Source organism: Aquarana catesbeiana, linkage group LG01 (genome assembly GCF_042186555.1).
Source record: "Aquarana catesbeiana isolate 2022-GZ linkage group LG01, ASM4218655v1, whole genome shotgun sequence".
NCBI classification, from domain to species: Eukaryota; Metazoa; Chordata; class Amphibia; order Anura; family Ranidae; genus Aquarana; species Aquarana catesbeiana.
Window position 1 is genome coordinate 170018148 of NC_133324.1, and position 14887 is coordinate 170033034.

Below are 14887 nucleotides of genomic sequence, written 5' to 3' on the forward strand. Positions count from 1 at the left end.
GTAGAATGCCCTTGCTGCAGTCACTTAGTTTGGGTTCCATGATTGGAGCACTAGATAGTTCTAATTTGTTTCATTTGTGCTGATGTGTCAGATCAGGCTGGCTGGGATATTATTAATTCATTACTATACTAGTTAGATCCTGACTGGCTGTATTTGACAACTTCACTTTTTTTCATATATGTTAATATTCCAAAGTTAGTAAAAAGAAATCTGGCTTTTACGTAATTTTAACACTATCGTAATTTATTAATCTCAGAAACTCACCTGTCTTGCTTTTCAGAAGAAACCTTTGAACTTTGTTTGTTTTACTAGTCATGTATGTCAATGGAATATGCCACAACAGCCTAAAATAACAAAAAAAAATACCGAGAAGTTGTAATACTAAAAAGGACAATTAGGAATAATACATATTGTCAACTAAACAGCAGACTGTACTGGATGTGTAGAACTGGCTGTACTGTATGTCACTGTAGTTTTTATTAGCAGGACCCAAGTGCAGAACTGACCCCTTGAAGAATATACTCACTTCACTGACAGCAGAGACAGGCATGCAGAAATTTGGATTGTTTAATCCAATAATTAATGATTGTTCTGTTCTTATGGGACACAACATGTAAATATAATTTGAGCAAATGTTGGCAGTGTAGGATGGTGGTACATAGGGGAGGGTTTGACTGTAAATCTTGCACTCAGACAGTGCATAGATGTAACTGTGGTACATGACTGGTCTACAACAATTTAGTTTTTAGAACACAGTTGTAATATCTCAGGGCACTGAGATGACTATAATAACAACTAGCAATGTAAAGTAAAGGTGTTTCCCAAACAGTCAGATTACATCTGTCATTCCACTATAGTTTATTAAGAAAATGTTAGCAAACATCTCATTGCTTGCTACAGAAAAACTCTCACAAAAATGTCCTCTCATAATTGATATGACTGTTGGCACAATGTCATGGCAGTACTTACAGTTTAAATAAGCCATAGTGTGAATGTTTAACTTACCCAGCTGATTCTTGATCTTTGGCACCTTTCTGATAATGTTCCTGTTTCAAATAGACCCGCTTTCCTTTCACTGTGACGGTAACCAATGGGAAACCTTTCTGGAGAGTCCATGTGTTCATCATTGCCTTTACATCAATGATACTGTCCTCTGTCCAGTGCTGGAACAGAAACACAGAATTCTGATATCCAGTGAAAACAAAGTTCCATGTTTTATCTTATAGCAGCAACAGAAGCTGGGGAGATCCAGCCAACAGAGGGTGAACTTCTGCTAGCCACAGAAACAGTACAATATATGCCAATGTATGCAATGTATAGCTACCAACAGCTATGCAGTGCAAGGGCCATTTGAACAACTTCTGTTCAATGTATATCAAGTAGACTGTGCACTACATAGATGCTGGAAAGTCTAAAGGTGATCTCAACAGTCAGATTGTAACATGTGTTACTAGTTTAAAACTTAAAGGAGTTGTAAAGGCAGAAGGCTTTTTATCTTAATGCATTCTATGTTAAGATAAAAAACTTTTTTTGTGTAGCAGCCACCCCAGCCCCCCTCTAATTACTTACCTGAGCCCCATCTCTCTCTAGCGATGTCCACTCTCCTCCTGATTGGCTGAGACACAGGAGCGGCACCATTGGCTCCCGTGGCTGTCAAAGTCAGTTAGCCAATTAGGTTAAAGAGGGGGCGGGGCCGGGTCGGAGCTCTGTGTCTGAATGGACACACTGAGCTGCAGCTCGGCTCGGGTGCCCCCATAGCAAGCTGCTTGCTGTGGGGGCACTCGACAGGAGGGAGGGGCCAGGAGCAGCGAAGAGAGACCTGAGAAGAGGAGGATCTGGGCTGCTCTGTGTAAAACCAAATGCACAGAGGAGGTAAGTATGACATGTTTGTTATTTATTTTTTTTTTTTTTAAAACGAGACTTTATAATCACCTTAAGGTTACCAAGGAAAGGTAGCTTTTACAGTCAAATGTCCCAGCTTGGAAAGTCTGTCTGACTTTATATACAGTACATACATACTGTACATACAGAGGGGCCCAAAAAATGAATACACACTTCAAAAGTTATTTATGCCCTTTTTTAAAACCCAAATTGAATTATGGCAGCAATGTGTAGCATTATGTTTCCTCTAAAGATGTCAGTAGTCGCACCATTGTTGATGTCATCACGTTACCTGTTAACGTGTTCAATACTTTTTCCCTGTGTCAATCCATTTTATTACACATAACTTAATTTGCTATTTGTTTTGGTTTCTTTGTATGTATGGATTACATGGGTTGTTACTGACATGTGGTGAAAATTTCAAGTCAAGTCACCTTTAGAAATATATTTACCTAGAAAAATGGTTCAATACTTATTTTTTTAATTAATTATTTTACCCACTATAATATTATATATATATATATATATATATATATATATATATATATACACACACACACACACACACACACACACACACACATATATATATATATATATATGTATATATATTACACACATACATACACACACACACATATACACCCCTCACATTTTCGTAAATATTTTATTATATCTTTTCATGTGACAATACTGAAGAAATGATACTTTGCTACAATGTAATGTAGTGAGTGTACAGCTTGTATAACAGTGTAGATTTGCTGTCCCCTCAAAATAACTCAACACACAGCCATTAATGTCTACACCAGTGGCAACAAAAGTGAGTACACCCCTAATGCTGCGTACACACGACCGTTTTTTCCGTCAGAATAAACTCTGACGGTTTTTTCAACGGAGTTCCACTGAAACGGACTTGCCTGCACACGATCACACCAAAGTCCGATCGTTTCGAATGTGATGACGTACGACGGGACTACAAAAAGGAAGTTCAATAGCCAGTAGCCAATAGCTGCCCTTGCGTCGTTTTCGGTCCGTCGGAACAGCATACACTCAAGCAGTTTTCCCGATAGGAATTGTAGCTCACACATCCCCAAAACATCAGCGATCCACCTCCGTACCTTTTATCATAGGCCTTGTTGACTCCTCTCCAAATGTAGCGTTTATGGTTGTGGCCAAAAAGCTCAATTTTGGTCTCCTCACTCCAAGTGACTTTGTACCAGAATGATTGAGGCTTGTCTCTGTGCTGTTTGGCATATTGTAAGCGGCATACTTTGTGGCATTTACGTAGTAATGGCTTTCTTCTGGCGACTCGACCATGCAGCCCATCTTTCTTCAAGTGCATCCCGAACAATTTTCCTGGCAGTTGTGGTTGAAAATCTAGTTGGTCTACCTGACTGTGGTTTGGTTTCAACAGAACCCCTCATTTTCCACTTCTTGATTAGAGTTTGAACACTGCTGATTGGCATTCTCAATTCCTTGGATATCTTTTTATACCCCTTTCCTGTTTTACACAGTTCAACTACCTTTTCCCACATTCTTTGACAATTCTTTTGTTTTCCCCATGACTCAGAATCCATAAACATCAGTGCACCACTGGATGAAAGATGCAAGGGTCTGACAGGAGTCCAGAAACTCATTGACCTTTTATACACACACACTAATTACAAGCAAACAGATCACAGATGAAGATGGTTACTTTTAATATCCATTCAAACCCCTTTGTGTCAACTTGTGTGCATGTTATCAGGCCAAAATCAACAGGGTATGTAAACTTTTGATAAGGGTCATTTGGGTAGATTCTGTTGTCATTATGATATAAAATGAGTAAACACAGTTGATTGATTGATAATAAATGGCTTCAGCCAAACACTAACCATGAGTGAAAGAAATGTTTTTTGTTTTTTTTTGTATTATCATTCATATTCTCTGAAAAACTGCCAAGAAATCATAAATTCTGCCAGGGTATGTAAACTTATGAGCACAACTGTATGTCAGGGCCTGGATTTGAACTGGGAACCTCTGTTGTGTCAGCCAATGTGTCTTCGTGCTGAGCTACCTGGAATGCTGGACAGTTCCCTGGACAATTCCTTGAATGATCATGCCTTGAACTTTGTTTGTCTTGAACCTTGAATGCTTTGCTCCTCCCATGAACTTCCTGCTTTAACCCGGGAACCTCTGTTGTGTCAGCCAATGTGTCTTCTTGCTGAGCTACCTGGAATGCTGGACAGTTCCCTGGAAAATTTCTTGAATGATCCTGCTTTAAACCTTGTTTGTATTGAACCCTGTATGACTTCTGTACAACCAAACTGCTCATACATAGATCAAAATTTGTTCAGTCCCTGCTAAACCAGCCAAATTTTGATCCATGTATGGCCCCCAATTTAATATCCCAGCACTTCTTCAGTCCTCTAGAGGGTTGCCTTTATATGAAGATGAACGGATACAATAACATTTCTAAAGTATTTTTTTTAAATGGGAGGAAGCAACACAGTACACATATTGTACAGACTGACAGATTACAAAAAACTAAACTTACAGATTTTTGGCTTTGCTTTCTGCAGAATCTGATTTCTTCATTATTCCCACTGGCTGTTCCTTCCGGAGGGCAAATCTGACAATTATAGTACAGACCAGACACATGAGCCAGTTTAACCAACCATAAAACATTTAAAAAAAAGTCTGGCCAAATCAATTATCTGCATGAGTAATACTTCTCCCTGTACTGTAAAGTTACTACAAGATCCTTGCAGTGTTGTATAGTAACAGAATGGTTTCTACAATGGCATGCACTTTGTGTTTCTTGTGGTAAAATAAATGTTTCAATTTTAAACATACATTGATACAATATACCCATACAGAATATATTGTTTTGTTGAGTGCCAAGCTCTACTCCTCAGAAGCCATGGTTTCCATACACTGCACTAATGATGGCCAATGAAACGGAAAGAGCTTTCAAGTATGCAGCTTGGAATAAATGGATCTATAATATTGGGCTAAATTTGCACTATATACCAGTGGTTCTGAATGTGCATCTGGCTGATGGTGGAGTAAAGCAATGATTTGCATGGCTACACCCACTGTCCTGAAAAGAGGATATGGAATGTGATGGAATGAGACATGTGAATACCTTCTGTTTTAGGAAGGCTTTACTCTTCGAACATACATTGTTGAAATGCCTGCTGTAGAATTTGCATACATTAAAGATTGTTAGGGCTTGGGAAACAATGAAAACTGAAGACATGAAACCAAGAAAATAAACAACATACAATAAAATCCTATATTATGTAACGTGTTTAGCATAAGGTTGCCATTCATCGCTGTTTCCAGGAGACAATTCCCATTGGAAGGGGTCTGTTTCTAAGAAACAGGTGACCCAGGGAGCCAGGCACAGTAAAGTTTGCAGTGTGTAGGACCCAACCCATAAGTTGCTCATAAGTGCACTGCTCTAGCGGGAATTTAAAATTGGTGCCTCTGGAGTAACCTGAGCGTGCACAGCAAGTTATGCTACCGCAAACGCACAGACCGCTCCAGGCATGCTGTTTTAGTTGACATTTGCAGTAAGATAAGTTGGAGTCTGCCCACTGCCAACTTTTAGATGCCCGGCTCCCAAGGACAATGCTGGGCACCAGCGCATAGCTGGGACAAGCCACAGTCTGTAAATAACTGCTGACCTGATCCCTGAAATCTTACTCCTGACCTTGGAGCTTTCTGTGTTACTTGATCCTGACCTCTGCACTCTGTGTTTACTTAACCCTGACCCATGAACTCTCTGCGTTACTTACCCCTGACCTCTGAACACTGTGTGTTACTTATTCTTGACCCATAAACTCTGAGTGTTACTTACTCCTAACCGCTGAATACTCTGCGTCACCTAATCAAGACCCCAGAACTCTGTGCATTACTTAATATGAACCCCTGCACTCTGTGTGTTACTTATTCCTAATGCTGAACCCTCTGCTTTACTTAATTCTGACCCCTGAACTCCGAGTGTTGCTTAATCCAGACCCCTGAACTCTGTGTGTTTCTTAACCTGGACCCCTAAACTCTCTGCATTACTTAATCCTAACCCCTGAACTCAGTGTGTTACTTAAACCTAACCCTAAACTCTCTGCTCTATGTTATCCTGACCCTGGACTCTGTTTTACTTAATCCTAACCCCTGAACTCAGTGTGTTACTTAATCTTTAACCATGCACTCTATGTTTTACACTCAGTGACAATTCTGGTGGTGCTGATTTAATGCGCTCCAGAATAACAGAAAATGCTTACATATGGTGGTTGGGTGTAAAGACCTACCTGTCATGCAGCCACATATGTGGCTTGTAAAGGGGTTAAAATAATGTTCCTAAAATAATACTTATGTTTTAAAACATGTGCAGGGATACCCTGTCTGTTTCCTAACTGTACATACTGTATATGTACATTTTGTAAGTGCACTAATGTCTTATCATTATTGTGCTTCCTATTTATTAATTATACCTGGGGATCATTTTTTTTTTATTGCTGTCACAAGGGGGATGAAAGGGTACTATTATGGCTCCTGTGGGTCTATGGCCACCAAGTCATCTATTCAATTTCCAGAGGGTTGATTTATTACTTTATGAAGTTGCAGCCATAACCATGTTTTAATTATTTGATTGCCATTATGTGTTCCATATTTTGCTGACAGTCAAAGATTTAATTTAGACCGTTTTAGTTTAAAATGGAATAAAAGTGAAAATCAAGTGAACTTACATCAGTTATACTGTCCCATAAGTCTTGATTTTGGGCATTGCGATAACTGAAACGTCGCAAGTAATTTATGATCCCAGCTTCAAAACCTTCAGTACCAATGTAGTCCTGCAGCATATTCAAGATACAAGCACCCTGCAAAATATGATTATAGAAATATATTATCATATATTATTAATATTGAAACACAAATAGCCACAAATGTAAAAACAACTTTCTTGTTTATCAATATAACCAGTTCTGAGACACAAAGAAGACAAGGTAATACAACTGACTCCCCTGTGATATAGGACTTTTCCTAATGTCCTGTAAATAAGCTGTACAAGTTTTTTGTTCTACCCTCCTGGATGAATATATCCAAAAAACTAGACAGCTACTATCTCCAAAAAAGAGTTGCCAACGTCTGTAAAGAAGGGAGAATTATAACTGAAAGTGCTGTTCCATCATTCTGTTTAGAATTACAAAATGGTGCAACTAATAAACTGTTATTTAACTTTTATAGTGTAGACTTGTAAGCAGATTGGTCATCCATAGTCAAGTTACCAGTCAGCATAATGGTGTCTAGATCAAACATTAGCACACCTGTAAAAAGTCATAGGTAAATGATTATTTATTACCTTATCATAGGAAACCTCGTCAAACATCTCATGTATCTGTTCAGTGTTCTCTACGGGTGTAGACACGGCATGGGATGAATTCAGCGAGTCTACCTCCATGGCACTGAAACATTTGTCTAAGAATTTGTCTTCCTGCAGAAAACAACAATGACACTTTTACGTTCAAATCTTATCGTTTAATCCACGTGAAGTACACAATCTGATAAAACATTTATTTTTTCATTAGACACAGCCTACTTGAACAGCTCCATTCATTTTCTCAGCATTGACTCTTAATGACTCTTGTGACTCGGTATCTTCAAAAATTAGCGGAGATACCAGAGTCTGTGAGGTCACTCAAATATATGTTTTTTAATCTGTGTTTGAATATAATGGTTTTAACTTTATCCAATTAAAAAACTCCAATTTTTTTACAAATTTATGCGTGTGCCTACAAAGTCCATATCCTTATCTTATTCTCTTCTATCAAATACTGGGAAGTTGTCCCACTGTTATTTGTGTATCCACAGTGTCACCCTGTGTTGAGACATTAAAATCCATTTTTTCAATATCTTCAAAAACCCAACTTCCACCTAGCAGCACTAATGTCGGTTCGAATCCCAACCACAGCACTACCTACCTGGTTTTGCATATTCTCCCTGTACCTGCATGGGTTTCCTCCGGGTACTCCAGTTTCCTCCCACAATCCAAAGATATACTGGTAGGTTCATTGGCTCCTATCTAATTTGGCCGTAGTATGTGTATGTATGAATGTAAGTTAGGGACTGTAGATTGTAAGCTCCTTGAAGGCAGGAACTCATGTGAATGTATGATATATATGCAAAGCGCTGCGTGAATTGATGGCACTGTAGATGTACCTGTAACCAGGGTGGATAAAAGTCAATAATTTTTTTTTTCTATCTATAATCTATCTAAATATAGTTTTCTATTTAAGATACATTAATAATTTAGTTTATTCAGCATGAAATTGAGCCAAGTTATGTAGCATGAGGCTGTATATTCTGCAATATTTACATTTTTGGTAAACTCCTTCAATAAATCCAAGCTCTGCAAGCTGAGATAACATGCATTGCATTGATTTACTTCACAAAATTTCACAGTAGCCATAAAATAAAACAGTTCTGGAATATTTCTTTATCCCATTGTTTTGCAAATCTATGTACACTACAAACTGTATGATTGAATCGGTTCTGATATCGCTGTTTTACTAACCTGACAGTTTATTATTCTAAATAGGAAACCTTCATTTTGTTTGCAAATATTAAAGATTATAACTACCAGCAAGAATGAGTCCTTACATTTACCAAGCACCTGTCATTTCAGATCCATCATGGCAGCGCCTGTTAGTGGGCATCCACTCAGCTGCTGCCACCACATCCCTCACCTTTTTGTGTCATTGCTGCATCACCAGCCATCCCATTAAAGTGAATGGGACTGATGCTGAGTCAACAGCGCGTCAGAGGAGGAGCTGCTGTGGGACAAAGATGACAGTTGCTCTTTAAAATGTATGATTTAAAGCGACAGATAACTTGCTTCACACTGCCCAAGCCATATTAAAGAGGTCAATAAAAACCCTTTTGTTGAGGAAAAAAATAACATTCCTCTCTGGTTGATCAATGTGCAGGAATTTAAAAAAAACTATGTTGCAGATTCCTAACTTTTGTTATTCTGAAGAAATAGCTGTTTGTGTCCATGTTCAGAGTGGATCTGTATAGGAGTGCTTTTATAATTATCAATAAGCTGCTGCACCTGCAGGGCTCTAATGAGGATCCCTTTATATGAGATTTCTTTTGGGATTATCTCACCAAAAATGACATTTTTGTTGCATGGGATACCTAAAATCTGACTTGTATCTTAGTGTAGACTTCTGGGAAAATCGGTGGGCCAAATACACAAGCAGGAAATTACCTTTTCAGGTGGCCATATTGCATTGCATTTTACAGAAAATTACATTATTGCAGACTGTCAAGAAAAGGTATTTTTTATTAAACATTCAAAAAATATGTCGCAATTGTATACGCTATATTATTATTTTTTTAATTTGCTATTTTTTTCCCTATGGAGGTGGAGTTACCCTTTAAGGACATATTGAATAAGTGCTTACAACAGTTTGAGAGGTCTAATTATGCACAATAGTGAGCTGCACTCATCAGTGTGGAACTTACAACTTGTAGCTCTGGATAGGTGATGTTGACAGCGATATACTCCATAAACTTTGCAAAACCTTCATTCAACCACAGATCGTTCCACCAGTCCATTGTCACCAAGTTCCCAAACCACTGAAGAAAGTAAAGTCAGCGTTAGCAAGACCTCATACATTTAAGACACAGAGCTTGTGTAATATACCATGGATTCCTGGAGTATCACAATGTGCAGAGAATGAAGAATTTCAACACTGCTTAGGGGTTGTGCACACGGGTGTTGTCTAAGTTGTCAGGATACATTTAAATACACATTAAATGTAAGTAAACAATGCCCATGTACACAAGCCTTATTAATTCCAATGTCCAGCACTCTTCACCTAAGCAGGAGCTCAAGACGTTTGTCTGCAATGCCATCTATAGCTGCAATCTAAAATTATGGCCTGACCATTTGGATAACAATCAATTCAGGGGATGGATTGGTGGGGTTTTAAGGTTGATATAGTATCATCTGGTGAACTGTATCTTTAGAGGCCCATAGAAAATCCCAGCACTTAAGAGGTTAACTGCTTTGACCCCATGGAAAGAGTACATTGGATCCACAGTGTACAGTACATACAATTACGGTCTCTGCAGTGGTGTAGATAGCACATCTGGCACCCGCGGCTGGACATTTTTTTGCACCCCCAAGAAAAATGGTATGTGGCAATATAGCGGCGCCATGCCAACGCTGTGGGTGTGATCAGATTACATCAACAGTGGGAGGATCTGAAAGGGCCATATGCTTTAATGACTGTGCCACAAGCGAGTATGTAGCAGACTGTACAAACCTGAGCACACTCATTTTAACCACTTGCAGACCGGCTCACACCGATATACGTCAGCAAGTGGCACGTTCCCGTGAAACAACGTATTGGTACGTTGTCCCGTTTAACAGCCCCCCGGAGGCGCGCGTGCCCGCTGCATGGTGGGGTACCCGATGCGCATGGCTGGCAAGCGCGATCGTGGGCACGAGAGCCAGCACGGGGATTTGTGTGTGTAAACACACAAATCCTTGTTCTGTCAGGGGAGATGAGACATATTGTTTGTTCCTAGTAAGTAGGAACAACGATATGTCGCCTTCCCCAGTCAGTCCTATCCCCATACAGTTAGAAACACTAACTAGGGAACACATTTAACCCCTTGATCGCCCCCTAGTGTGAACACCTTCCCTGACAGTGTCATTTATACAGTAATCAGTGCATTTTTATAGCACTGATCGCTGTATAAATGTCAATGGTCTCAAAAGTGTCCGATCTGTCCACCGCAATGTCGCAGTACCGCTAAAAATCACTGATCAAAGCCATTACTAGTCGGTGGCTGTCAGTCTCTGGCTCTCTGCTTTACCCCCTCCCCCTCCCGGTGCTCACTGAAACATTGGGCTGTGGAGGGGGCAGAAGTGGCCAGCCCAGGCTCTCCCTGGCTTGCTGAGAGCCTGAGCTGGGTGCCGGTCCAGGCATGTGAGTGGATCCCATTCATATGGTTGCAATCTTTCCCCAGCCTGGACCGACTCTGTGACATCACCTGACAGCAGGCTTAAGCCCACTGTCAGCTGAAAATGGGTCACAGGAGTGCAAAACAATCTGCACTGCTGTGATCAACAGGAGAAGTACAACTAAACAGGCTTTGGCTGTACTTCTTCTTTAATAAATCTATCACACAACCTGTCTCTCTGCTCCCGTTTGGTATTACTTGCGACAATTGATAAATGTCCCTGTTTATGTTGTGAACAGGCTTTGGAGCCCTGGATTGGGGGGCCCTGGATTGGGCCCCCCCCCAGTCCAGGGCATCTTGTGCACCCCCCTCAGCCCAGGGCCTTCACTGCACCCCCCAGTCCAGGGCCTTCACTGCACCCCCCAGTCCAGGGCCTTCACTGCACCCCCCAGTCCAGGGCCTCCTCTGCACCCCCCCCAGCCCAGGGCCTACTCCGCACCCCTCCTCCCAGTCCAGGGCCTCCTCTGCACCCCACCGTCCAGTCCAGGGCCTGCTTTGAAGCCTCCCCTTCTCTGGGATGCCTCACGCAGAAAAGACATAGGCTGTTTGGGCACTGGACAGGACTAGGAGGGAGATCTGCCTTTCCATTACACTTGATCGGGCAGCAGTGATACCCTGAGAGAAGCGGTTCCCAGTGCAGGTGTGGGCAGAACCCCTGGCGGCACCCACCCATCACCCTGGGTCTCTGTAACTAAATAGTGAGTACTAGGTACCAGCCACCCCCCCCCCCCCAAAAATGACATGCCAAATGGTATGTCAGGGGGTCAGGAGTCCTTAAAGCGGAAGTTCCACTTTTGGGTGGAACTCCGCTTTAAATAATTTAGGGGGTGAATAAGATTCAGGAGGGCAGTTTTTCAATATGAAACCAAAATTAAGAACACGGGGACATGACCTCAAACTAACTGGAGGGAAGTTTAAAACTAATCTTGAAAAAGTATTATTTTACTACAGCAGAGGTTGTGGAACAGTCATAAAAATAAAAAATAAAAAAATGGGCATATGAGATGGACTACTCAGTCTTTTTCTGCTGTCACTTTTCTATGTTTCTATGTATGTTTCTATGTAGTAGTAGTTTTAGAGAGCACAGTTTCTGGCCCTCTAAGAAAGTAGTTGTGCATGATCCAATCTAAAAGTGCAGGAAGGAAAAACTGAGCAGAAATTCGGTTGACAATGTTAGCTCCAACAGGTCAAAAGTACAGTTGGTAGGTAAGAGGTTCTATAAATGCTTTAGAAATATAAATAGGATGATTACGGGTGTCAATTGGACAGGGAAGAATAAAGATGGCATTTCAAAACAGACAAGAAGTTAAGGGAACACAATAGGGTTGATTTATTAAAACAGCAAATAGTCTGTTCAATTTGCAAGGGAAAAATTTCACTTTACAAAAAATAACCAATCACATGCAAAAATAAAAAAATAAAACATCATTTTTGCTTACACATGATTGGATGATGGAAGTCAGCAGAGCTTCGCCACATTCACTAAGCTCAGGAACATTTTTCAAAAAGTACAACTTCTCTTGCAAAGCAAACAATCTTGTTGCCTTTAGGAAATCAACCCCTATATAAAATGGTATTAATCAAGAACCCTTTGACAGGATTTTCAGCAGCTGGTTTACAGTCAACAAGCAACTTTATAGCTAAGTCCCTACCCACCTGGTGCGCCAGTTCATGAGCAATGACCATTGTGATCCAGAGTTTACTAGAGGCTGTGGATGTCTTTGGGTCAAACAATAATGAGGACTCTCGGTATGTTGTTAAGCCCCAGTTTTCCATTGCACCGGACTGAAAGTCAGGAATTGCAGCAAGATCTTTAAAACAAGAAACAGTCCATTATCAACACTAGCAACACATACTACCAACCTTAGAAAAGATTCCCACACCAGGCAGAAACACAGTACCTTGTTTTGGCAATGGATATGGAATACGGAAATATTCTTCATAAAAGTCCAAAAGTTTTACTGCTGCACCTAAAGCATACGTAGCCTGCTCTATCTTGTGGGGAACGGTGTAAACTGATATCTAAAAACGGAAGCAGAAAAATCATACAGAACGTAAAACACATCCAGCTTTTGACCTACAATGTAACCGCTTATCTAGTTTAATAATTTCTTACAAACATCTTAAAATCAGCATTTTTTGCTAGAAATGACTTTAAACACCTAAACAATATACATTTTCAAAAAGCGGAAACCCTTTAGGCTGCATTCACACCTGAGCGTTTTCAGCTCATAAAACGCTTGTAAAATGCCCGAAAAAACACCTGAAAAATGCCCAACAAGCAAAATCCCATTAATTTCAATGGCACCTGTTGGCATCTGAGTGTTTTGTCACCTGAAGCAAAACGCCTGAAAAACTCCTTAAGCTCAAAAAAGAACATGAGCTTCTTTGGGGCAGATTACAAGTGTTTTTCTGCTCTTTACATTGGTGACGTGTACAAAAACACTGCAAAATCGCTGTAAAAATCACGACAAAATTGCGGTAAAAACGCACGTTTTTGAAATGCTCAGGTGTGAATGCAGCCTTAGAAACAAAATGGTTTCAATTTTTTTATGTCTAACAAAATTGTGTGAAATAGAAAGAGGGGAATTTCCATGACTGCATAAGGAAGGTCAAAGAGCACAATAAAATGTAGTAGTTAGCAGCAAAAAGGGAATCGTATCAGCATGTCAGTTTAAGTAATTCAAGGACGCAGTCACTCAGCGATATGAGGAACGAGGCTGGAGATACAATACCATATTGTTAGACAAGATAATACTTAAAGCCGTGGATTTAAAAGGGTTCACTTGAAGACCTGAGATAGTAGTAAACTGTGCTAAGGTGCTTTGCAGGTTTGGAAGGGTGAGAAGAGGATTTGTGAGGACTATGAGAGAACAGTCAGCAAATAGGTTTACTTTATAGTGCACTCCAGCATTAACAACTCCTATTATATTGGGGTTCACTCGAGTGCTATAGTGCTCTATTGCTAAGTGCTAAGGCCAAGGGCTTCAAAGCAAGAATAAAAATAATAGGAAAAAGGGGGCAGCCTTCATGTGTCCCTCTGAAAATCTGAAAGGGTTTGGAGTACAATCCAGCATACTCACTTTGGCGGAGGGGGAGGAATATAGGGCCAAAATCCAGGCCAGAAGGGAATCACCAAAACCCCACCATTTCAGAACATGAAGTGACTTTACTGATCAGAAGCATTCCTATGTGACTTTGATGGATCAATGTTTATTTTTTTTGAACCCTCACCTCTCCTCCCTGGTCTTCCTTGCTGCCTAAAAATGTCCTCCCAAGCCCATTCCATTCACATGTGAGCGTAGCGGATACGTGTGTTCTCGCTCGCGTTTTTTTGCACGTTTTTCAAGAGTAGACGTGCACCGCACAAAGGGCAGCCCATTCACTTGAATAGGCTACCCTACCTGAAACAATTGTCCCAAAGTAGCTCTAAAACATGTTCTTAGCTACATGTTTTTTCAGTGCGTGTTTTGGCACATTTGTAGTGCATTTTGTCATGCTGCAAAACACACGTCTGCTAAGCATGATTGGGGTGTCATTAACAATTAGGCCACATTTTCATGGCACCATGAGCACACCGCGTATTTGGGCATTGCCTTGCGTTTTTGAAATGCATAGCAAAGCATGCATTTTCTGTGCTGGCTGCGTGCTTTCAGAAAAGTGCAGATGCTAATGCTGCCTAAATGGCAACGCAAGCGCGTGTTTTTTTCAGAAAACCCGCAAATGTGAATTGTTAATGACACCCCAATCGCGGTTAGCAGACGCGTGTTTTGCTGGCAAAATGTGCAATGTCCACAACCGAAAAGGTTCTTGAGCTACTTTGGAGCACTTGTCGTGCGGGAAGACATCTATATACATGGCTGAAATAAATATATGTGGACTGTATTATCTGCCAAAGGGTTTGTAAATATGCCCAGCTACATTTGTAATTTGATACAACTTTAACAAAGTGCAGAACCAGGAGGTTGACACCACTTTATTTGTT

The 14887-nt window shown here is 40.5% G+C and overlaps 1 protein-coding gene across 1 annotated transcript in view; it reads right to left on the minus strand.

Annotated features, from left to right (window-relative positions):
* Window positions 1-14887, minus strand: part of ERAP1 (endoplasmic reticulum aminopeptidase 1) — a 127214-nt gene that overhangs the window by 24432 nt on the left and 87895 nt on the right. The window contains exons 6-13 of the mRNA XM_073624558.1: window positions 12804-12924; window positions 12559-12713; window positions 9394-9507; window positions 7229-7360; window positions 6615-6746; window positions 4418-4492; window positions 1006-1163; window positions 265-344 (exon numbers count right to left, since the gene is read on the minus strand). Of these exons, the coding sequence (XP_073480659.1) occupies window positions 265-344; window positions 1006-1163; window positions 4418-4492; window positions 6615-6746; window positions 7229-7360; window positions 9394-9507; window positions 12559-12713; window positions 12804-12924 (967 nt within the window). The remainder of the gene's footprint in view (window positions 1-264; window positions 345-1005; window positions 1164-4417; window positions 4493-6614; window positions 6747-7228; window positions 7361-9393; window positions 9508-12558; window positions 12714-12803; window positions 12925-14887) is intronic.